At 52.7% G+C, this 24,093-nt stretch overlaps 1 protein-coding gene across 1 annotated transcript; it reads right to left on the bottom strand.

The window, feature by feature from the left end:
• Positions 1-1,589: 1,589 nt before the first annotated feature.
• On the bottom strand, positions 1,590-22,491 carry YWHAG (tyrosine 3-monooxygenase/tryptophan 5-monooxygenase activation protein gamma). The gene is made up of 2 exons (XM_071448032.1): positions 22,210-22,491; positions 1,590-5,074 (listed from the first exon to the last, which is right to left on the bottom strand). The coding sequence occupies exons 1-2, from the start codon at positions 22,294-22,296 to the stop codon at positions 4,418-4,420; spliced, it is 744 nt and encodes a 247-aa protein (XP_071304133.1). The 5' UTR covers positions 22,297-22,491; the 3' UTR covers positions 1,590-4,417.
• Between the last annotated feature and the right edge of the window lie 1,602 nt (positions 22,492-24,093).

Raw genomic sequence — 24,093 nt, forward strand, 5'->3', positions numbered from 1 at the left:
ACATCCCCTGTTCTCATCTCAGGTGTTCACAACCTGGGGTCGATGTCCCTGACCTGCACACCCTGGATGTCCCACACCTGGGTCTCCTTCATCTCAGCTCTCCATATCCACCTCCAGCATTCTGGGGGCTTTACATCCCACGTCTCCAACATCTCTGGTGTTCACATGCCAGGTCTCCAACATCCCTGTCTCAGCATCCCAGTTTTCCACAATCTGGGTCTCCTACATCCCACGTGTCTCCAGTCCCAGATCTCCTCATTCCTGCTCTCCCACGCTCAGGGTCTCCACATGCCCTATCAGAGAATATTTGGGTTTTCCACACGTCAGTGTCACCATCCTAGGATGCTGAATCCCCAAAAAACAAGTGCACAAACACCCCCTTAAGGTCAGAGGGCAAATAGGGGCTTCATGGGCAAGAACCCACCCCAGCAGTGCAGCCCCTTGAGCCCAAGCCCTGCCCCCAGTGCTCCCCCTTCCTTCCACCCCACTGTCTGAGGGGCTGGGGGCTCAGCTCGGGGGCTGCAGCCTCCCTGGAGGCTGGAGAGGGGCTGGGTTGTGGCCCTGGGGCCATTTGGCCCCGGCTGGCCCCGTGTCCCCTGTGCCCTCCATGCCCCCGGGGCTCTGGGCAGGACTGGCCCTACATGGCCGAGGTCAGGCCCACGATGTCCCCCGATGTTCCCTGCTCAGTCAAATCCCACTAATCCCCCCTGAGTCATCCCTGGCCGACGCTGACCTGGGAGGAATCCTGCAGCTGCGAGGCCCCTCTCCGAGCCCGGGGGGCTCCCTGTGCCCCCGAGCCCCTGCCCCCCAGGCCCCTGCCCGGCAGCCAGGGGTGTGATGAGTTTGGCAGGTCTCAGGCAGATCCTGGGGATCAATGGGATCAATTCCCAATCCTGATGATCAATTCCTGCTGTTGGGGGTCACTCCTGTGCTTGGGGGGGAGGAGGTTCCCGTTTGGGTGTGAGGCTTTTCCAGCCCAAGCCTCACTGCAGGGGAAGAAGCCCCCGAGGAGCATCCCCAGCCCCCTCCCCTCTCCCGTGGCCTCACCACGGTGATTTTTGCTTCCCGAAAAAGGCCGAGGGTGGAGGCTGCGGCCAGGCCACGGCGCTGGGGCGGGGTCGGGGTGTCCCTCCCTGTGTGGGGGTGCCCTGTGAGCCCCCAGCCGCTCCCGCTCGCAGCCCCGGCCGGGGGTGTGGGTGCCGCAGCCCCGGATCCCTCGCAGGGCGCTGAGTCAAGGCACATTTTCTGTTTATGGGTTGGCGGGGAGGGGAATATTTTTACAGCGTGAGTCACCGCGCGTGTGGCTGCGAGCGGAAAAGCATCGGGAAGGGACGGAGGTGGGGAAGGACGGAGGTGGGGAAGGAGCCACCCAGGCACTGCTGAACCCACGGCACCCTCCCCGCGGCTCCACCGCCCCGCAGAGCACCCGAGAGGCCCCGGCCAGAGCCCGAAGCCGCGGGACGCGGATCCCCAGCGGCAGGGGAAGGGAGGTGCTGGCCCAGGAGCAGAGGCCAGGCTGTCCCCGAGCCCCCCCCGACCCACGGAGCCCCCCAGAAAGTCGAGACAAGGCGATAACAATTAAGCAGCGCTGACGTCAGATCTGTAAGTTTATTTGCTCAATGTACGACGGCTACATAATGACTCACATTCATGATATTCCATCACTGAGGAAAAACTGCTAAGAATGGTCCGTGTGTGAAATAATTCCTTACAGAAACACGGAGTTGGAAAAATAATCACTGATTAGACCTTAAAAATAGTTCACTGCATAACATGACAAAAAGCACAAACAAAGGCTCATTCAAAGAACACAGTCATTGTTCTCCTACACTGTAATAGTTATAATTTCACCATGACGAACACCAGACATTAAGATTAAGCTAACACTGGTGTTTTCTTTTGCTTTTTTTTTTCCTTTTTAAAAACAAAATCATATATAATTGCATGTCACTATAGCAACATCCATAACAGATCAGTTTGTTACGATCACTATTTGGTAGAGCAAACTTTACCCCCGAAAAAAAAAAAGGAAAGAAAAATAAATTAAAAAACTTTAAAAAATTTTTGAAGACTATTTTGTCATAGGAATACATAACATCTACAGTATAAGTTAATAAATTTCAAGCTACTGTATAGAAATACGACACTAGCATGCACAATATTGTATCAATAGAGTAATGGAGCAGTAATCATTTCACTGGAGAGACAGTATCATAGGCAAGTGCATCTCTTAAAAAATGAAAGAAACCATTCAAGCTGCTTAAAAATCAAGTCCCTGACCCCCACTCCGTTTTTAGCCCTCTTGTGCCATCTCTCCTGCATAAGTTTCCTAAAGCAGCCAGAGCAAAAAGCCAAAAAGAGTAGTAATTATTTGGGAAAAAAACCAAGAAAAAAATAAAAAAAAAAAAAGAAGATAGGTTTTGTAATTCCAGTAAATCACTTCCAATTATACAGCTGGGACAAGACTGCTCACGGGACACGGGGGTCGATGAGAGGGAGCTCAGAAGCCTAAAAGCATCTCCCGGTCCCGGCACACAGCGGCACCGCACAGCCCTCGCCGCGGGAGGCTGCGCCCCCAGTTCCCTGCGGGGCGCTCGGAGCAGGGGGAGCCCGGCCCAAACAAAGCCGGGCCGGGGCTGGGGCGCCCCTTGGGGCCGGAGCCGGTTCCGTCCCCCCGGGCCCCGGCAGCGGGAGCGGCGGTGCCGTGTGTGCCTCAGCACAAGGCGCCGTGTCGGGCTGGCTCTCGCAAGGGCCGGGGAAAGCCTGGTTCCAAAATCAGCCTCAGAATCACGATAAGGATTGAATTAAAGCACGAGCGCGGTTTCTCCTCACTGCGCGGCGCTGGGGGAAGCGCTGCAGGGCGCAGCACTCCGCGAGCCAGAGAACAGCAGTGAACCTCCAACAACCATGGAAAAAATCAAAATTAAAGCTAAACTTACTCAAAATGGGGTAAGTAGTACCTGCTAAGCAATTCAGATGCCCCAACTCCCACCCCCGGCCGGATCAGACAGACTGAGAAAAGGTTTTGCTAAGAAGAGAACTAAGTTCCTGGGCTCCCGATGGTGGACAGAAATGTCTATGATTGTAGCTCTTCCCTTGAGGAATTTCTCTACCAAATTAGTGTCTAAGCTCCTGAAGTTCACTCATTACACCACAAGCTTCCCCAGGAGAAAGGAAAATGCACCCGGCTTCCCTGGTGACAAACAAGGGAGCCCTGGGTGCTGGAGATCTGCTGACAAACCTCATGGTACAGTGGGAGAAAGTCAGGCAGAGTGAAATGGCAGTGCAATCCCTGAGGAAGCAGCTGTGGCACCTTAAATCAGGATGGTCTTTTGAAATACCAAACACAGTACATGACATACAGACCTGAATGCTCTTTTTTTTTAATATTTTTTTTATTGTTTTTTATTTAAGTGGCATTTTTTTTTAAGTTTAAACACTTCCCCCTTTGTCTAATTAAGTTCTTAAACCTTTTGCTGTGGACTTAAAATAGTTGAAACAGCCGCTAGCCAAGCACCTGTTAAGCTGTTGACCAAAAAACTAGAGCAGCTTTGATGTTCCTCGGGGCGGGCGGTCTTCTTGCCTTGGGCGACACAGAATAGCTAAAGCCAGTCCACAGGCGAGGACTGCTCAGGAAGGCAAGCCAAAAGAACTAGCAAAAGAAAGAAAAACAGACAATCAAAGGCTTGATGTCATATGGCTGTAATGTAGAAATACTGTAAACTGCAATTTAGTGTTAATACTGTAAGCTACCCTAATAAATATCTCAACCAAAAAAAAAAAAAGGAAAAAAAAAAAAAAGAAGAAAAAAAGATTGGATGGCCTAAATCCCAGGGCTTTGCGAGCCCCAAATTCTTTAGTTTTGTTGGTTTTATTTTTAATTCCTTCTCAATTTGGGGATTTGCAGCTGCGCCCTGGCAAGCAGAGCTGCAGAGAGAGGCCCCGCGACGTGGAGCGGGCACACGGCACCTGGGCTGCGGAAACAAACGCTCGAAGCCTTACTGGAACCACAGAACTCCCCTTCTTTTTTTTTTTTTTTTTTCTCCAAATGTTTTTGCGTTGCTTTCCTTAAAAATGAGGGCCATTCCATCCACGCAAATTCGTCTTAAAACCTTTTTTTTTTTATTTCTAGCAATAAAGTTAAATTAAAGACAGCTCCACTTGTATTAATAATCTACAGAACAGTCCATATGCCAGTGAGGCTGCTATTCCATACCAGCACAGCCAGCCTGACTTCCACTAGTGGTGTTTTGGCAAAAATGTCAACGAGGCAATCAAAGACAGGTTGTGGGGGGCCTCCCTGGGAAGGTGTCCCCTCCCTTTCCCTCCCCCACCCCGGACCCCCCCCACTCGTGGGAAAAAAATAAAGACTGCAGTAGTTAGCATCAGCGTGCGGCTGCCAGTCCATCGGGGGGGTCTAGTTGTTGCCTTCTCCGCCGTCGTCGTCTTGCTGATCGCTCGTCCAGAGCGTTAGGTTGTCGCGGAGGAGCTGCATGATGAGCGTTGAGTCCTTGTAGGAGTCCTCGTTGAGGGTGTCCAGCTCGGCGATGGCGTCGTCGAAGGCTGTCTTGGCCAGGTGGCAGGCCTGCTCCGGCGCGTTCTGGATCTCGTAGTAGAAAACCGAGTAGTTAAGGGCCAGCCCGAGCCGGATGGGGTGGGTGGGCTGCATGTGCTCCTTGCTGATCTCATGGGCTTCGCTATAGGCCTTCTCCGAAGACTCCACCACGGTCGCCCTCTTCTCGCCGGTGGCCACCTCGGCCAGGTAGCGGTAATAGTCCCCTTTCATCTTCAGGTAGAAGACTTTGCTCTCATACTGCGTCTCGCTGCAGTTCTTGATCAGGTAGTTGTCCAGCAGGCTCAGCACATCCTGGCACACCGCTTCCAGCTCCTTCTCGATCTTCTCGCGGTAGGCACGGACCATCTCGATCTTCTTCTCATTGCCATCTGCAGAGGTCTTCTGCTCGATGCTGCTGATGACTCGCCAGGACGAGCGCCGCGCCCCCACCACGTTCTTGTAGGCCACGGACAGCAGGTTCCTCTCTTCGTTGGACAGGGGCTCGTTCAGCTCCGTCACCTGTGTGGAGAGAGGGGGAGAGAAAAGAGACGTTTGGGTTAAGTCCCAGCCTTCTGATACTCCCATCACTCCTTTGGGTGCTCCTGTGCATCTCTAGAGAGAGGCAGGAGGAGGCAGGCAGCTCGCAAAGTCCTGCTCTGTCATCCAGCTCTGTCTCTGCTCCCATCCAGCAGGAGCCAGCTGGGAAATCATGCTGTGGGGTCCAGACCCACAACAAAAAGAGCAGGCGTTGGGTTTTATTTGAGAGAGCAGCATCTTCCAGAAAAGTCTTCTAGGAAATAGATGCCTTTCACCTGTAGGATGAGATTTGGGCTTGGTGATGCAGGGGAGAGGGACAGTCACAGCAAGAGGGAGGAGATGGTCCAGGGTTATGAGCTACCTGCATGGATTAGCACCACCAGAGCTACAGGGTGTTCATCTTTTCCACTTCCCACAAGCATGGGGCACGCTTCAGAGACACCCAAAGAATCTCTGAGACAGCACAATTGCAACTGCCTCAGGCACCTGCACAGAAGAGGACTGAAGCTCACACGGTGAGGGGAAATCCCCCACACTGGGTTTTCCTCACTGAGGTTAACAGCGTTACCTGCCTCATGCACCACAAAAACTGCAAAGGGATTATGGAGATGATGAGCACAGAGCTCCCTCAGTAACTTGGGAAGCACCACTTGATATCACAATAATCCCATTCCAGCTCTCACAACACCATTACTGCCTGAAGCTACCTGGGCAGCACCTTTGGCCAAGACTGCAGCAGCTTCCCAGCCCCAGGAAGGAGCAGGAGAAGCCCTTGCAGCAGCCAGGACACCACGCAGCAGCTGCACACGGCTGCTCCCCTGGGCTGGTTACAGCTGCCAAGTGCCACTTTGAGCCTGGGCATGGCCACTGTCCCCTTTCCCCCAGGACACACCCTGGGCACAGCCACCTGGGAATCAGGCCACCAAAGCAGGAACCTGTGAGCCACCTCAGGGCAGTAAAGGATTAGGTAATTGTTTGGATGTGAAAGGCTTCTGCAAACACTGAGTCACTTTCACAAGGATCTGTAAGGACAAGGTTTGCTCTGGGCCCAGATAACCACATTTATGGTGGGGAGCAGGAGGCCAAAGGCCCAGCCCAGGACCTCATTTGAATGGCCTTGAACGACTCACAGCTGCTCACACCATATTGACCTGCACATTCCAGAACATCCACTCCTCCTGCAGCTCTTCAGCCATGCTCTGGCTAATGTCTCCTCCCAAAACCAGGCCACAGCTAAGCCTGTTTCCCTCACAGCAAGCAGAGTCTCTGATCAGACCCCCTCCAGCCCTTTCCCTCAAGGCAGAGGCAGCAAGCAGACCCTCCACTCCCACCCCTGCTGCTGTGTGGATCTGTGCTGCTCCACAGGATGCTCCAGAGCCTGGCAGAGGAACAGCAGCCCATTTTCTATATGGAAGAGGGTCTTCCTGTGCAAACCAGCACAGCTGCTTCTGCTGCAGAGTGAGAGACAGCCGAGGCAGCAGGGAAATGGGTGTCACATTAATGAGGGCAGGATCTCCTGGGACTATCAGCAGCTGCCAGAGGCACAGGACAAAGAGCACAGAGCAGGATGCCAGGGCAGCTGCCAGTGCTCCCGCCCAAGGTAAGCAGGGCAGCGATGCCATCCCCAGCTCCCAGTGCCAGCCCAACCCTCACACTCCTCTCCTGGCCAAGACAACGGTGACTGTTTAACCACAGGGCCCCGGGATCCCTGTGATATCCTGCCTCCTGCAGCAGGGCCAGGCAGGGCCCAACCACAATGTGCCCAAATACCCGTGGTGAGACACTCACACACTGCCTCCAGCCTGCCTGCTGTGCTCTGCAGTTTTACAGAATGTCTCCCTTCGTTCTTCCCTCTCAGTGACACCTGCACAAACACACAGTAATCATTCTGTGGGTTAAAGACATGTTTGGGAGCACAAGCAAGGTGTACCCCTGCCCCAGAGCTTATGGGTTGTCCGTCCTCAGAGATACCAAAGACTCCATCAGGTTACCTGGGGGCTTATCCCACCAAAGCTGCCCTGTTTTGAGTGAGGGATTTGGAAATAGAAACATCCAGAAATGCCAGCCTGAGTTATTCTCTTCCAGCTGTAAATGGAGTGTCCAACGCCAACAGCTATACAAAACACTCACTGATTCCAAGAGTTTTCTGTCCTGCCAGGGGTTGTGGAGATTGATCACCAGATGAAATTTTGCTTTTAGCAAGATGCTCCCTGAGAAGAGACACCAGTTCTGAAGTGAGGAACAAGCAGGTGCCCCACAGCCAAGTCTGCAGATACCTATCACTGCAGGAAGAAGTAGATTTACCTCCTCTCACCAGAAGAGTCTTGCTGGAGGACAGATTTATTAAAACTACAGGGAGTTTCGTGGGATTAGCTTTGCCATAAACATTTTAAATTCGAAGCTATTAAGGATTACGGAGGAAAGTTGCCTGTCAAAATCCTTTCAACAAACTGGCTGACAGATGGAAGGTACACCTGTGGAGACAGCAGATTCCCCTAGGGAGCTCACAGGGAACTTGTAAAAGCAGGAAGGGAGCCTTGTTAACCATGTCACTGCTTTCTAGCAGGACCCAGACTCCCAGGAAGAAGCACTGCAGAGACATGGCCAAGATGTGACACGGGTGGGGACAAGGACCACAGCCCTCAGCACCAGGAGAGGGAAGAGGCTGTAGTCCCACACATTTTAGTTTGCAATTGAGCTGAGGGAGGAAGAACAGAAAACCATCTGGCTCTTGCATTCCCAGCAGGAAGAAAATGCAAGATGCCCAGGATACAAGGTATCAGACAGCAGGGCACACTGAGCTGCCTTATCAGAGTCAGAAAAAGGCAGAAAAGATATATCCCAGGTTCAGCTGCCTTTGAGGACATCTCTGCCCTCAGTCTGCCCAGAGCTGCCTGCTGCCCCCCTTGCCTGTGCTGGCATTTCCTGCCACAGCCCCCTGCCCACTCCAGACTGTGCAGTCACTGTCACTCTGCTCTTCCACAGCACTGCACCAGTGCCCATCTCCAGCAGAATCCACTCCAACACCTCTGCACCAGCCTGTCACATGCACGTGGGGCTGGGCCTTCTCTGCAGCCTCTGCTGGCCAAACAAATGCTGAGGGCTTTTTTTTCTTACACTGCAGGATACAGAAACAAAGTGAGCTCAACCAAGCCACTGGCTAAACAGCAGGTTCTGATATACTGAGTTTGTAGCATTGCACTGAATGCTTCTGATTTAACATCAAATAAGGCAATATCCTGCATCAGGCCTGGATCACATTGTAGCAGTCACATTATGGAAGGGCAGAACCTTCCCCCTTAACTCAGACCCTGAAGGGGTTTCACCTCCCCAGAGGGATCAGGTCCCCTGATGCCATTTCCAGCACTGTTACATGGAGTCAGAGACTTCAAATAGCCAAAGGAAAATCCTAGTTTGGCATTAGGAGTGCTTGGCAGGAGCACAAAACCATCAGGCCCTGGCTGCAGTCTACCTGCTCTTTGGGAAGCTCAGTCAGTTTGGAGTTGAACTTCCCTGGCTGCCAGCAGGGAACAGCAGAATTTGCTCTGCAAATCCCAGTAACTGTCCAGCCTCATCTCACTCTTGTGCTCATGGAGACCAGGGAGAGGGGCAGGGGATGCATGAGCCAGTGTCAAGTCCTGGATGTGGCACAAACAGCCAAGGACAAGGAGCTGATCCAATGGTGGAAAGTTGATAGAGGAAAGTCATCTGGCTATTCTGGAAAAAAAAAAAAGGAGAACACACCTGCCAGGAGCAGACTGCACAAGGACACCTAGGCAGGGAGTGCAGGGAGCTTGGCATGGAGCAGTCCATGCTGCCAGGCTCTGGCTGGGAGGCACATTCATCACCAAGCTGGAGGACACTGCCACTTCCAGTCTCACCAGTTCTCTGATGGCACAGTGTCTGCACTACCCAGACTCCAGGGCCCTTAAGCCATGGGGAATCTCCCTGAGTTCCCATTGGACAAAAATTACTGGAAGTTTAGGGTTGATACTGCCTGGGAGACCAGAAGAGGCTTGTACAAATCCAAGCCCTCTGATTTGCAACAAAGCACTGCAGAGGCAGCACCATCTCTGAGAAGGTTTTCCTGATTTCTCCACTACAGCTGGAGCTCTGACTCAGCACCCTGCCCAAAACCTGGCAGGCTCCTGGCATGCCCGAGGATCACATTGCAGCCAGGCAAGCTTCAGCCTCTTGAGGAGAAGCCAGGGAACAAGCAGAACTTTTTACCTGTCCCTGATGTCAAGGTATGTAAACTCCAAAAGCCCAAGGGTTGGTTCTACAGCACCTGCTTTCTGGAAGTATCATGATTAACAGGCTTTGGTGAGACCCACGGGGAAGGTTTGCTCCCAGAGAACAGCAAGTTAGGTTGGTTAGGGGCTTATTCCAGGACTCCCATCCTCCACTTCTCACCTTGCATGAGTAGGTCTGAGTATACATCAGGAAATGATTGTTTTTGAGGTCCCTGCAGTGACTGCAGTGGAGATCCATCACAGGACTTAGCTCTACCTGTTTATTCTTGCACACTTTTCACTTAGTTTGATAATTAAGTGCCCACCCATTTATAGCTTCTGCCTGGCTTTGATGTCTTATCTTAAAGCAGACAGCACTGGCAAGCTGACAGGACCCAGAGATCCTTCCCTGGGGAATACCATCAACATCTGACAGTTTAACCCATGTTATAAACCTCAACACTTGCTCTTCTTATTGCTTAAAAGAGAATCTGAGTCCTTCAGGACAGCAGACAGCTACAAAAGAGTGAAGCTTTCCTGGAGAGACAGAGACAGCCATGAGAACTTCAAACTGTTCACTGAGAAAAGCTTTTAAAGATCATCAGAGCTCCTCTCCTGCCAGGATACACAACATCCATCTCCCCTTCAGCACTCATGCTTCCTGTTCTATCTACAGCTCCTGCACCATGTAATTAAATTTGTTATCTCTCCACACAAACCCTAGCAAGTGCCTTGTTTTCCTTCACATGCAGCTCGTTAGCCTGAGCACTGGCCTGAAGGTCCCCTCCTGTGTTTCATTTTTTGAAAGGCCAATGTGCTTTTGAAATGATGTTCTGACCACTGAAACTCCTTCTTGATCTGTAGCCACTGGCAAGGGGCAACCAGCACACAACCCCTCCAGGCTCAAGGAGTGAAAAAGGTCACAACACCTGCAGATATGTCACCTGCCCCCATCTCAGCTGCTGTCTCATGCTGGGACCCCACCACCCATGAGCAGGGACAAGAGAACACAGCCTCAGGCTGTGCCAGGGCAGGTTCAGGCTGGACATCAGGAAGAATTTCTTCACAGAAAAGGTTGTCAGACATCAGAAGGGGCTGCCTAAGGAGTTGGGGGAGCCCCCATCCCTGAAGTATTGAGGAAATGACTGGACGTGGCATTAAGTGTTGGTTGACAAGGTGGTGACTGGTTAAAGGCTGGACTCTGTAACCTTGGAGGTCTTTTCCAACCTTAATGATTCTGTGTCAAGACCACCTTCAGCAGCCCAAGTGCTGTCATTTTGGAAGGTCATGACTGACATTCTGGCTGTTTTTTCCTGTCCCCAGCTCGCCCTAGCTTGAAGAAATGGCTGCCCTCAAGTACAAGAAATTGTCACCATTACCCAGCAGCCTGGTGAGAGTCACGACTCGATGTCACACAGCCTCACCAAGAGCAGCTTCTCCCCAAGCACCAGAGTGAGCTGTCCTCCATCACAGCAGTGGGAAAGATGCTTTTCTTAAGCACTGTCCTACTTTGGCGAAGTAGGCGTGTGTTAAACCAGACCTAAATCTAAAATGTTCCCAGATTGGTTTGGGTTCTTTTCCCTGTTGCCTTGCCTTCGCCCCCATGTCACACTTCCAAAGTGGAAGTCACACCAGAACTGCTTCTCTCCTTGCTGACCCCTTCTGCTGTCCTCTGCTCATGTTTTAACTCAGTGTGGCCAGGGGGGTTTTGGGCTGTAGGTCAAACCCTTCCTCTCATCCCAGACAAGACCAAAAAAAAGCACGTGCAGGCTGTGGGCAGACACAGTTCCCCACTGCCTTCTCCTCTGCCTGTTTCACTATGAATTATCCCCTACTAGTTCCCATTTTCTATGCTGGCAGGGCCAGTTCACGTCACAGGACAGCAGCTGAGGGCACATGGGATGGTTCTGTCCTTACATTTCAAATTGCCCCCAGTGCCTCAAGGACCCGTGTCTGCAGAGAACTGTTTATTGCTTGCAGCCCCACTGCATCTCAGAGGCTACTCAGGCGCTCCAGACACCAATTAGGATTTCTGCATGTTCCTACATTTAACAGCAGCTTTCATCCCACTCTGCAGCCTTTATTACTTAAGGCGACTTTGAACCACCCAAGACAAAGTCTTCAAACTAGGAGATGTGGAAACCAAGAGCTCATTTATTTTATTGGCCTTTGTAGCTTAATAACTACATGTGATTGCACTGCATTCAGGTTTGATCAGTCCTTGGAGCCTGCAGACCTCCTGCTCCAGTTTCAGTGTGGCCATCATGGATTTCAGTTGGAAAAAAAGCAAATTTCAGCTGCTTGGGTCATTCTTTCACATGAAAGGTTGAAGGGAGCCAAGGTGAGAACACCAGTAAGAGCAGCAGAGCTCTGAGCTGCTCCATTTTGTGTACCAGCCCTTATCTGCAGCACTGCAGTCCCAGCACTTGGTCTAACGACTCTGGGTTTCTTTCCACCACAGAACACCTGGGTGCCACTGATTTGTGTCCCTGACTTCTTCTGCAGCCTGAGATAAGGCAAACACGAGGGAGCATCTGCCTGCCATGGCTATTGTGGACAGAGAGCAGCCCGGACACATCCCAGTAACCAAACGGAAGGAAAAACTCTGGCCTCCCAGCTCTGTGTATGTTCAAGTGTTTTACAAACAAATGTTCAAGGAGCTACAAACCATTTCTGAGTTAGCATTGCACAGTCCTGTTGCAGGGAGCTGCTCCTCTAGCCAGCATGTGCTTTTTGAGCCAGGAAGGAATTATGCTCAAGTTTTCTTGTTTTCCTTATTAACACCCTGATTCCCATTAGCCTTACTGACAGGCTATTAAACAAGATGAAAACTGGCTGGAGGACAACTTGTTTCAGCATCTTGCTGCCACTACCTGCCTGGTGCTTATTAAAAACTCTCGGGGAAAATGATTGACCTCTGTTGGCCTAGTGCCTCCCAGCCACCAGATGGAGAGAGCAGCAAGTCCAAGCACATCAGCCCCAGCATTTCAGGGGATTGTCACTCAGGGCTCATCACACTGTCCCTGGCAGATGGGATACCAGCACCTTTGCCTGCTAACTACAAAGCAACAGAAGGGATGCCAAGCTATTCCTTCCCCAGGATATGGCAGGCTGGCAGCATCATCTGCCCACTGCTGTGTTCTGAGTGCCTCAGCAGCAGCACAGGATCAGCACCACCCTTCTCCATCACCCAACAGCTTGGGGAGCTCTCCTGCCTCAGATTATCTGCTCTGTTCCCTGCTGACAGCCTGGTCTCCAAGCTCTCTGCTAAGCACGTGGAAGATCAGTGCCACAGCGTGCCACTGCTGAGAGAGCTCAGATGTGCCCCTGGAGCTCACAGCAAGTTTCAGGAGCTCAGAGTTGATCCGTTGATCCTTTTGGAAGGAGAATGACAATTCATGGTTGCTACAGGCTCTTCTGGGCTGCATTAAGCTTTTCCAGGTGAGAGGTGAAGAGCTCTTCAAGAGTAACTGCAGCTCTTTCCTCAGAAGCATTTCTGTACAAGTTTAAAGACTTGGGGGTTTTAAATTTCTGTTTAAGCATTATTCCTCAGAAGACTCCACCTACTCACAGGCTTTTGAGCTGAAGCAGCCATTCACAGGATGGCTACTGGACATTTCTAGAGTCTTAAGACTTGGTCCATGCAGAGGAAGATATTTTTTTTTCTTTCCAATTAATGGTAAAACAAACCCAAGCTAGACAGATTTCAGCGACTCTAGATAAATGCACCAAGTTTCATGTGGGGAGGGTGTTTAGTGCTGCTGGGAGCATTAGCTGCTTAAAGATTTACCTCACAGCTTCCAAGGGTACTAATCTGGCTCAGATCTTAGTGCTTTCCTGCTCACCTCCAGCCCCAGTGCCAGGCAGTAAGAATCCTGCCACCAGATCATCAGATCCTCCCCAGAGCATCAAATGCCAGGCCTTGTCCTTAATCAGGGGCTCTGTGCTGCCTGTGCCCATGACCTCTGCCTAGCTGAGCCAAGAGAGAATGCTTCATGTGCCATGGGCAGGCCACCCCAAGGCTGAGAGCAGGTTCTGGTTGCTGGGAGAGCCTGTTCCCAGCTCTGCTGGAGCAGGATGAACTGGGCAATTCCTGTCTGCTGGCATGGCAGAGCCACTGCTGCCATGGCAGCTGCAAGCTGCTGCTCCAAAGGGTGAAATGGGAGAAGCTGCAGCCATGCAAAACTCCCTGCAGTGAGCATGCATGTTTTTAGCTGCTCCAGGTCACTCCCACAAACACTTTGGGAACACCTGGTTGTTGCACATCAAGGTAAGATTCTGGAAATATTAAAAACAAGCACCTCACAAGATTTTTGCTCTAGGTCTCTTGGTCTGCAAATCTAGCAGTTCCTTGGTGTCTCAAACATGTTTTTCCAGATTAAGCAAGAGACTTCCCAGAACACCCAGGTGGATTCCTGCATGCCAGCTCCACGATAGGTTTAATTTCTACATCAGTGAGTAAGGTGATTATGCCTCCAGATGTACTTTACCCTCCCACTGCTTTGGGGATTTTAGGCTTGATTTTACACACCTCTAGCAAAGACAATTTTATTTAACTTCTTAAATGAACTTGCAGAAAAGAAGAAAGTCAAGTTTTTGCTCTGGCAGCTTTCTGGAGCACTGTAACTGATTTTAAATGACAAGGAGGGTCACTATCCTAGATCCAACTGTTTAACTCCCCTTGCCTGGCTGCAGCCATCCCCTCCCAGCCTCTTCTGAAGCCCAAGGGACTCCCACCACAGATTTGATCTCAGTTCATCACAGGTGACAGAACCCCTCAGGTGCCAACATCATCTTGACACCACCAAACACAAGAAGCCAAGCTCCCAAATTCTAGGTAATGAAATATTCACCCCATGTAACAAAGCCCAACAGCATAAACAGGCAAAGCTCCAAGGCCTGCCCCAGCTGGGTGTAAATCAAAGGCTGTTAATCTCCCCCAGGTTCTCATTCACTGCTGCATTAGCCTTTTACAAGTAGAGATCTCCTACAGCAATTGTTGAGCATGTCTGTTAGCACATGGCACAGCAACAGCTTCTCCACCTACTATTAATAAACTTGATGCTGCTGAGCACCACAACTGTCCAAACAACGTGTCCATCAGCAGCCTCATTAGCACTGAGGCTCAGACTTCTCACTGGTGTTTTCCTGGAGCCTTGCTGAAACCATCTCAGAGAGGAGTCAGAAGCACACTGACACGCCAAGCAGCTTTGCTTGGTACGTAAGCAAAGACACATCCCAAGCAAGCCAACCCATCTAGAGAGATCAGAGGGAATTTGCAAACAATTAAGGAATGGTTTGCACTTGGAATCCCTGCAGACTTGGGCTCGTCCAAGCACAGCTGCCTCAAACACCCATACACGGACTCAATTCCAACATCTCCTTCACAGAAGAAAAACATTAAGTACTCTAATCCCTAATCTGGGGATCACTTTAAGGGAATCTCACGCCATCATTCTCTAGTCACTCTCCTACTGCAATTAACTAATGCACTGCCCCTGGTCACTAGATCACTAGCTTGGGGCCAAAAATCAGGTTTGTTTAATATCTAATTGAGCATGTACTGGGTCATGTCCAAGATGTGACTAAATCTGGGTTAGCACAGAAAAACCTCAAACTGGGGGAGGTTTGCCCTTAAATAGGCAGACAAAGGCTTTTGTTTCACCACTACACGAAGGCTTTGCTTTTGAGAGACAGTCTTGTCAGTGTTTCCTGCAGCACAAGAATTGCTGCCTCATCATTTCAGCTCCATTTTCCAGAATTTACCATTTCTGAGTTTTTCCAGACTATACCAAGATAATCAGCATGAGACTCCAGAGTGAAGATCAACCCTTATGATTGACCAGCCCCAGCAGCTCCCAGGGCTCCAGCCCATAGAAGTGGCCAGAAAGATGCAGCAGCTCAGCATCACTATCATTGTGCATTCAGAAAAGATGGACAAAGCCATCCCACTGCTGAGCTCCTCCCCCAGAGCCATGGGTGGGAATCCCACATCTTGGCATCTGGATTCTGAAGCAAAGAGTCAGACCTCTTACTTAAAACATGAAATAAATTTAAACAGCAGAACTGAAGTAATTTTGTTGCCATTTTCCTTCATTTTAGGCTGGGAGGAAGGACTTTGCTCATTAGATCAAGCAGACAGGGGGAAAAACATTCCCACAAAGCTATTTTATTTGCATGAGGAAAGAAGAGTTCCCTCACCTTCGATGACCAAAAACTGCACTGGCAGAAGCACAGGCAGAGCCTGGCAGCCAGCAGCCACAGCAGAATGTTTTATCTCAATGCCACCAGCATTAAACCAGCCACCACCATTTATCTGGACTGCTTCTTCAAGACAAGCCAAAGTTCAGAGGCTGACAGACAAAGCCACCCAAAATCCAGCAAGGTGACCAATCCATTGCTACTTCCCCTTGTTTTAGCTGGTTTCCAGGCTATTGCTGCCCAGCAGTGACCATCACTAGCCAAATCAATACTTCTGTTTTCACTCAATTTTTGCTTCCCTGAAAAGGCAGTTGCCATTTTGCAGAAATGGCAGCTGCCATTTCTCTGCAGTTATGTGACTCTAACACTTGGGGAATAAGACTTCAGCTAAGGACCAGTTGGGTTAGTTACCTGTCCAGTAAAGAACAGAAGTTGTTGAAGGCTTTCAGCTTTCCAGAAGGAAAAGAAAGACTTGACCAGCAAAGGGAAGAAGGTCTAAGCTGGCTCCAAACCAGTTAGCACAAAAATACTCCTCCTTTGGAAAATCTGTCATGAGCTGCAGAGCACTGGAGCGTAGGAGAACGCCTGGAAGCACTGAGGGTGCAGCACCACCCAGAAACAACCTCAGCCCTGCCTCACAGCTTTGCCACAGTGAGCTGGAAGATGATGCCTGGATCCTATCAAGGCTGTCAATGGAGAAACGCTTGGGAAGCCAGGCAAATCCTGTTCCACTGTGCTTTGGACTGCAGGTATTGGAATATGCATTCACATTTTGGTGGCAGCTCAGGAGGCTGAACAGGGCAGAAAGCACAAGGCAGAGTACTAAATGCCTCAGGCATTGACCCACCTGAGGAAAAGCTCCCTCAGGTCAGACTGGAGGCATTTTTCAATGCCTCCTTCCCTGTACCTGCCTCTGAACAGCCTGGTGCTTGGCTGGGACACCAAGCAGCCAGCTCTGGTCTGAACTAGTCTGACAGTCCACATGGCTCTTCCCTGCCAGACTGGAATTGAGCTCCCAACACACCTCTGCCAAGGAGAAAGCAGCACCAACAAGTTCAGCAGTGCTCCACATCCAAGGACACATCTGAGCTCAGACAAAGCCACCTCCCAAAAAGCAGCTGGTTACTCAAGCACTAGCAGCTGGGACACACAAAAGCTTGGATTCTTTTTTTCCCTAAATATGTACTCTTGCACACAATTTCTGTGCATGGTTTACTTGGCATGAAGCTGCTCCAAATAGAAGCTCAAGAGTTCAGTGATAGAGTTGGTGCATTAGGCCCTGCCAGATGTGTCACCATCCATGGAGTTTTGTCCAGATGTGGGGTCATGGCTACCACTCTCCTCCCCAGCCCCTGCTCCATCAGCTGCACCCTGAGCCCTGTTTCTCCTTCTGTCCTCAAGAGCAACAGCTAGTAGCTCCAATTCTAAGCTACAACCCTGCAGAGGCAGTAGAAGTATCAGGCTTTGAAAAATCCTTGTCCTTAGGATTGTGACCTTGGGGTCATTGTGACCCAGGCCCCCCATAGGCTAATGGGGTCCATCAGGTCACTTTTACTCCACCTCCCTGATCTTAAGCTTAGCAAGGCTGAGACTGCTTATTCTTACTTGGAAAGCCAAGCTGAGCATGCTCCTGAGCAGCACTAATGCTACTGGCCCAGGCACAAGAAAAGTGGTTCAGTAATACACATGAAGAAGGGGAAAAAGTAGAGTAGGGATCCTCAAATTAAGGAAAATCTTAATTCTACCAGCCACAGAAGCTGAGGCAGAACCATGTTTTTCACCTCCCTGATCAGAAACCAAATCTCAGCTGCAGGAGGCACAGGGATACACCACAGTTATGTGGATAACCCTCTTAAAAGCACCATCCAGAACATCCATGAGAACCACTAAAAGGATGCCAAAGGCATCATCCAGTTTCCAAGAACAGTGTGTATGTCCCTAGATGCTGGAGTTTTCAACCCAGGAAACACTTCTGGAGCTGAAGTTCTGTGGTTGTCCCTAAATTGCTGTTCCTGAGCATTCCAGCAAGCCCAAGCACACATCATCATTGCTCAAGGAGTTGATTCCAGAGAGCAACTTTGGGATCAACTGGTGAACACAGCTGGGGCAGATAGGGTTTATCCACTGACATTATGAAGTTTATTTGGTGTACTAAAACAACAGAATCTCCTGTGAACCAGCCATCTTTTACACAAGAAGCAGCAAAGAAAGGTGGTTGAAAAAAATTTAATAAATCAAGACAACTCCCACCAATCTTCTTGCACTTTCATGGTTAGACATCCAATAGATCTACTGAATAAGCCCAAATAATCCAGGGGTTCATGGAGAGCCCTTGCCCAAGTTTTAATGTATTCAGCTGCCATATTCTCCACCACAGTCTCAATATCACTTTTGTTTAGTTCAAGAAGAGATATTTTGGGTCCAATCCACCTTGGATGCCACACTCGGCCAACTAAGACACCCAGCATGATCTTGTAAGTCAGTGACTCTTCCTTAATGGACTAAATAAGAACTCACAGGAGCTCAAAGAGGAATTTTTAAGAGCTTGATGTGCTGAAGACTGGCCAGTTACTGTGAGCAGTGTCCACTGCAGTCACACACAGGGCACATTGTGACCTATCTGTGGCTTAGGAGCAGATGTGACTCAGGCTATGGCTATGAGGTTCCAAGGCTGAGTCACACAGAGACAACCCCACACTGTGAACCTCTACAAGGTCAGGACAGGAGCCCCTGACAGCCACCTTCCTGTCCTGACCCCATGGACCTCCAGGAAGGAAGCCCTGCTCATGAGTCAGGTTGTCTGCAATGCCCAGCACCACTGCAGTCCAGCAGTGCTCTGCAGGCACCGTGAGGCTGGGCAGCATTCAATCTGCCTGCACAAGAGCATCGATGCTGCCATGGCATGCCAACAGCTAATGACTGCACCATCTACCTCAGCACTGGGAATGCTTTCTGCAAAGCCATCCCCAGCCCCCCTGGGAAGTGCTACTACAGCAGCTCGCACTCCTTGGTCCCCTCCCACCATCACAGATGGCCTGCCCAGCATTCCTCCTGGAGAAGCCTTTCCACCTTCACCACCCTTTTGTCTGTGTACACTGCGAGCAGAAAGCAGCTAATCATCCCTGCTCTGCTTCCTGGGGACTCTCCAGATAGGCTTCATTTGTGTCACTACCCCTTTTCCAAGGGTGATCCTGCTGTCTGTGTGAAGCCTTGCTATCAGCACTGATAACTGGATGTGGGGGATGATAACCTGCCCAGCTGGTGACCATCACGGGAGAAGCCCACATACCCCGTGCCAGGGAAGGCCTGCACTTCCCCATCCTCATGCTCCTCCTCCACCCACAATGGCCATTTACTGCACCAAGCTGTGCTGTCTGAAGCTTGGAGCAGCCATCTGCTTTCCAGCATCTCCAACAGTCCCCCCTTCACACCCACACTTGGTGGTCCTTGCGTGCAGCACAGCCATGGCCCTGCTGCAGAGGTTGGGCCCCCCAAAATCGAGCAGTGCTCCCCTCACAGGGGACAGCCCCACACCTACACCACCCATAGGTGCAGTGCAATAATCCTCCCCACACACTTTTATTGCAATCATTTTGTTCATTCACCTGCACATCCCCTCCACGTAAAGGTCTGTGGGGAGGCACGTGCTGTGCTCCCTGGGCAGTGCTGGCCCAGGGGCTTGGCAGGGCTCCCACCTCCGGAAAGCCTCCAGCAGCAGCACTAATGGATATTGATCCCCAGCCCTGGCGTGGGCTCCCACAGCAGAGCTCTTCCTGAAGCTGAACCAGACAAAAATGCATCCTGCTCCAACCACCAGCACTGTGGGAAGTGAAACTCCAGCAAGCAAGCCAGCCCAAGGCCAATGTCTGACCACACTGGGGACCAGCAGAGAGCTTTCCTGTCCCCCAGCACCTGAGAGGGCTGATGGTACCCCCAGACAGCACTGAGGTGACCAAGGTCATGAAGACATACCCTGGATTGATGGGCCCAGCCCTGCACCCTTCCTGGGTGTGGCATCACCTTCTGCTCCCGCTGCTAGGTGAGGAATCATCTGTTGTTTTCAGAGACCTCCCCAGTAAACCTACCCCTTTTGGGGACTGAAGGAGCAATCCTGCTCCTGCAGCAGCAACACAACTGCAGGTAGCAATTAGGGGCACTGGCAGCTAGCACTTGCAAGAAGGAAGGAAGTAGAAGTTATTATATATAAATATTATTTTTGAGAAACTATTGCAATCCCAGACATCCCTAGATGAATCAGCAGACAGCAAGAAGCCCAGCACACCATTTCCATTTTAAACCATTAACACATCCATTCAGCACAGGTTCCCAAGCACACAGGGCTGAGGCTGAACAACCCATGTGAGGCAGCCGCCAAAATGCAACGGTGAGATGAAGCTGCTGGAAAAACGAGCCTCTTTAATGCCCATCACTGCCACGACAGGTTTGAAAGGAGAACCATCCAGCATTTCTCAGCAGGGCGCTAGGCAGGGCTAGGTTTGGAGGGCAGGATGGCTCTGCATCACCTTCGCTAGGCGCAGCCCGCATGCTCTCTGCTACCGCCTGGGTGCATTGCAGCTTGGACCATGGCATATGACATCACTAGGCGTTGCTACGGAAATGAGTGCGAGGTCATCAGCCTCCCGCACAACCGGGGCTGGGGGCTGGGCAGCGCACGGGGGACGGGGATAACCGGCTGTGACACGGCTGTGACATGGCCGTGGCCGCCGGACCGGCCGTGCCGGAGCTGGGGCAGCGCGGTGCTGAAAGGAAGAACAAAGCTCTGCCTTTTGTTTGCTGGTGAAGGGAGGCGTCAGCGCTCCCGCTGGGGATCGTTTCCTTACGGCCAAACTACCCGGCAGCTGATAAGAGGCGTTAGCCCGGGTTACTGTTTCACCAGGGCCCGTAAGGAAAAATCACACGTACGAGCTCTTAACAGCACCTGGGGTTCGAGCACCCAGCCCGGGGAAGCAGGCTAAGAGAAATTCACAGTGCAACGCGGCTGTGAGTCCCGGGCATATCCCTGCTGGCTTTGTCACGGCGGCTGCATTATCCGTAGGAAATGAGCTGTAGGATCTGCTCACACAGCAGGCTTTGCTTTAAAATGAATAGATGCCGCTATCAGAAAATGGTATAAAAGCCATAGAGCAGCAGAGGGACAGCCAGGCTGGCTTAATGTGATAATATCTCGTTCCGATTATCCGTATTTCATTCCTTGATAAGACATCTCCTCCCTCCCCGGGCTCGGGCTGTGACAGTTTTGTCTGTTTGATAAATGCAAGGTTATTGACAAAATGGTGCAATATGGGCAAACAGAGCTGCACCCACGGCAGACTGCGACATTCCCAGATCGGCATTCACTTTTCATCAGCCGGGGAGGACACCCCAGCTCCCAGCAAAGGTTCAGACCTGACTAAGAAGACAAACATAAAGAACAGTTTTCCCCTTTAAAGCACCCCCTCCCTCCCTCCACCCAGTCTAGCCTCTCTGCAATATGACAAATGCAGAATCTTCTGGAATGACTTGATCCTGCCTCCCACGATTGCTTTGTTTGCAAGATCAGATCAGAGATATGTTTTTTTTTCCCTTCTTATATTGTCAAAATGTCAGTATTGAAAGGGAGCGTTCAGTGTCACAAATCAGATCAGCCTGCTATATGCAGAGTCTTTATTTTAAGAGCGTGAAATGAATACAACATGACTCAATTCATAAATCTCCAACCAAGAGCAGTAAAAATAAGAGCTTTGACAGTGAAAGGGCTGCCGATCTTTGGGGTCAGGGGCACACACCAGCCCCGGCGACCACGCGTGGGAAGGGATGCACGGGGAGATATTTCGGCAGCGGGGAGAGATGTGCACGAACCCCCCCCCGCCACACCGGGTCCCCCCCTTGCCTCGCCTCCCGGGGCCCCGAGCCGGTGTGACCCCCCCGGGCAGCGCCGCAGCCCCGCCTGGCTCCCGTGCCCCGCCACGCTCAGGCAGGGTGGGGAGGGGGCACGGGAGGGGGCCTGGGGCGGGGGGAGAGCAGAAATGCGGCTGGAAGGGGATGTGGGGGGATGTGGGGCTGCGGAGGCAAAGAGCCCCGAGGCAGAGGAGAGGATGTGGGGGTGCTCTAGGGCAGGGGAGGGGGATGCGTGGGGCTGGATGGGGGCAGCAGGGCAAAGCGCGGGGGTTTGGAGCAGGGGAGGATGGGGGGCGGCTCTAGGACAGAAAGGGGGATGTGTGCGACTGGGTGGGGGCCCGGGAATAAGGGAGAAGATACGGGGGGGGGTTTAGGGCAGGAAAGAGCGATGTGTGGGGCTGGATGCGAGCCCCAGACCAGGCGAAAGATGTGGAAAGGGGGCTCCGGGGCAGAGGAGCAGGATGCGTGGGGCTGGGTGGGGGCCCCACTGCAGGGCAAAGGATGCGTGGGGGGCTCTAGGGCAAGGATGGGGGTCGGGAGAAAGCAAAGTAACCCTGGATGGGGAAAAGCGGCGGGAACGGGACTCAGCTGGGGGTGTCGGAGGGCGAGGGACCGGGGCCCTGACACCCCCGCGGCCCCCCGGGCCGAGCCCACCACCCACCGCGGAGAACACGCGGGAAGGGCGAGGGGAGGGCGGCCCCAGCGGGGCAGGAGGAGGAGGAAGGTGTGCGCGTGTGTCTATGTGTGTGTGTGTGGGGAGCGCGACGGCCGCGGGACGGGACTCACGTTCTTCATGGCGGCCGCCATGTCGTCGTATCGCTCGGCTTGCTCGGCCAGCCGGGCCTTCTGCACCAGCTGCTCGCGGTCCACCATCTTCGCGGGGTCCGGGGGGGAGAGGGGCGAGGAGGCTGCGGGCTCCGGGAGGAGGAGGAGGAGGAAGGAGGAGGAAGGAGGAGGAAGAGGAGGACGAGGAGGGCGCGGCGGTCTCGGCGCTGCTGCGGCTGAGGCGGCGGCGGCGGCTGCGCCCGGTGCTGTGCGCGCGCCGCGGGCCACCACAACCCCCCTGCGCGCGCCCCGCCCCGCCCCGCCCCTCCCCCGCTGCCCCGCCCACCCCCCGCCCGCGGAGCACGACGGGAGATGAAGTCCTCAGGATGCGCAAGCGGCGCTGAGTTCATTCAGCCCATGCTCTCCTTTCAGAACTACATCTCCCATCGTGCCCCGCGCCAAGGCTCCGGCCCCTGGCCCCCCTGGGCCCCGCCTGTGCTGATTCACCGGAGCCCGGCCCGGGTGGGCCGCGGAGGGCGCGGCCGCGCCGGGAGAGCGGGGGGGGGGGGCCCGGGAGGCGCCGTGGGACGGGCGGCCCTCGGGATGGAGCCGCGGGACAGCGCCGGGCACGGGCCCACGCGGGGCAGGGACACTCACAGCCTGGTCCCGCTCGCGGCCCGGGAGCCGTTCCAGCATGGACGCGCTCAGGGCGGGGACGCTGCCACGGCCCAGGCACAGCCCGGGGCTCAGTCACAGCCCAGGCCCGCTCGGAGCCCGCACACACCGCACACGGCCCGTCCTCACCGTGCCCACTCATCACCCAGGGCCATAGAGAGCCCACAAACACGGCCTGTGCCCACGGAGAGCTCACACACGGCACACACAGCCCATCCTCACCGTGCCCACTCATCACCCAGGCCCACGGAGAGCCCACACACGGCCCGTGCCCACTCACAGCCCATGGGCACTCACAGCTTGGAGCCACCCACAGGCTGGCCTCAGAGCCTGGAGCCACACACAGCGTGGTCCCACTCGTGGTCAGGCCCACTTGTGGCCCTGACCCACACAGATCCTGATCATACAACCCGAACCCACCCACTGTCCAAACCCACTCACAACCAGATCCCACTGACAACCCTGCTCCACTCAAAACCCAGACCCACTCAGAGCCCATGCGCCGTTCCCCCGCGGAGACCCTGCAGTGTTGCTGTGCCTGGGGTCATGGTGACAATCTTGGGGTGATGTCCCCTGCTTTCCCCTGCCCCCTTTTTCCCACCATGGCCAGGGTTCTGATCCACAGAGGAGAGCATTCCCACTGGAGATCAACGCTGGATAACGGACAGTGACAGCCACCTTGGGCAGTCACTCATGGATAACCCATAGGATGAAAACATGTCTGCTCCAGCCATGGGGAGAGCCACTGGGAGTCATAAGACATCCCACTTTCCTAAAAAATCTATGGATAAAGTGATGCTGAGAGGAGGCTACAGCACTGGGAGGAATGCAAGGGTTTAATTAATCCTGTTTTCCTAAAAAGCCTCTGGATAAAGCAGTGCTGAGAGGATGCTGTGGCACTGGGAGAAAGGAAAGGGTTCTGATAAACAGTGATCCCAATGGAAGCACTTTATCTTGCTTGGAGAGAGCCAGGCAGTGCTGATGCCCAGATAAACACTGTCCTTCCTGTGCCACGTGTCCCTGGCCCTTCCCAAAGCCACTGTCCCCGCACAGGTGCTTTGGGAAATGTGAGGATGAGCTCAGAGGACTCAGCCATCCCCCTGTGCCCTGTGGTTTCCTTCTGAAACCTCACAGGAAGCCTGGGTGGCATTGGGATGTGCCAGTGTCCTCAGGGCACTGCTGTGGCTGTCCAGAGCCCATAGCCACGGCCTCACCCACGTGGGTGGGGAC

Source organism: Agelaius tricolor, unplaced genomic scaffold (genome assembly GCF_023055355.1).
Source record: "Agelaius tricolor isolate 1412-34295 unplaced genomic scaffold, bAgeTri1.0.p SCAF_25, whole genome shotgun sequence".
Lineage (NCBI taxonomy): Eukaryota > Metazoa > Chordata > Aves > Passeriformes > Icteridae > Agelaius > Agelaius tricolor.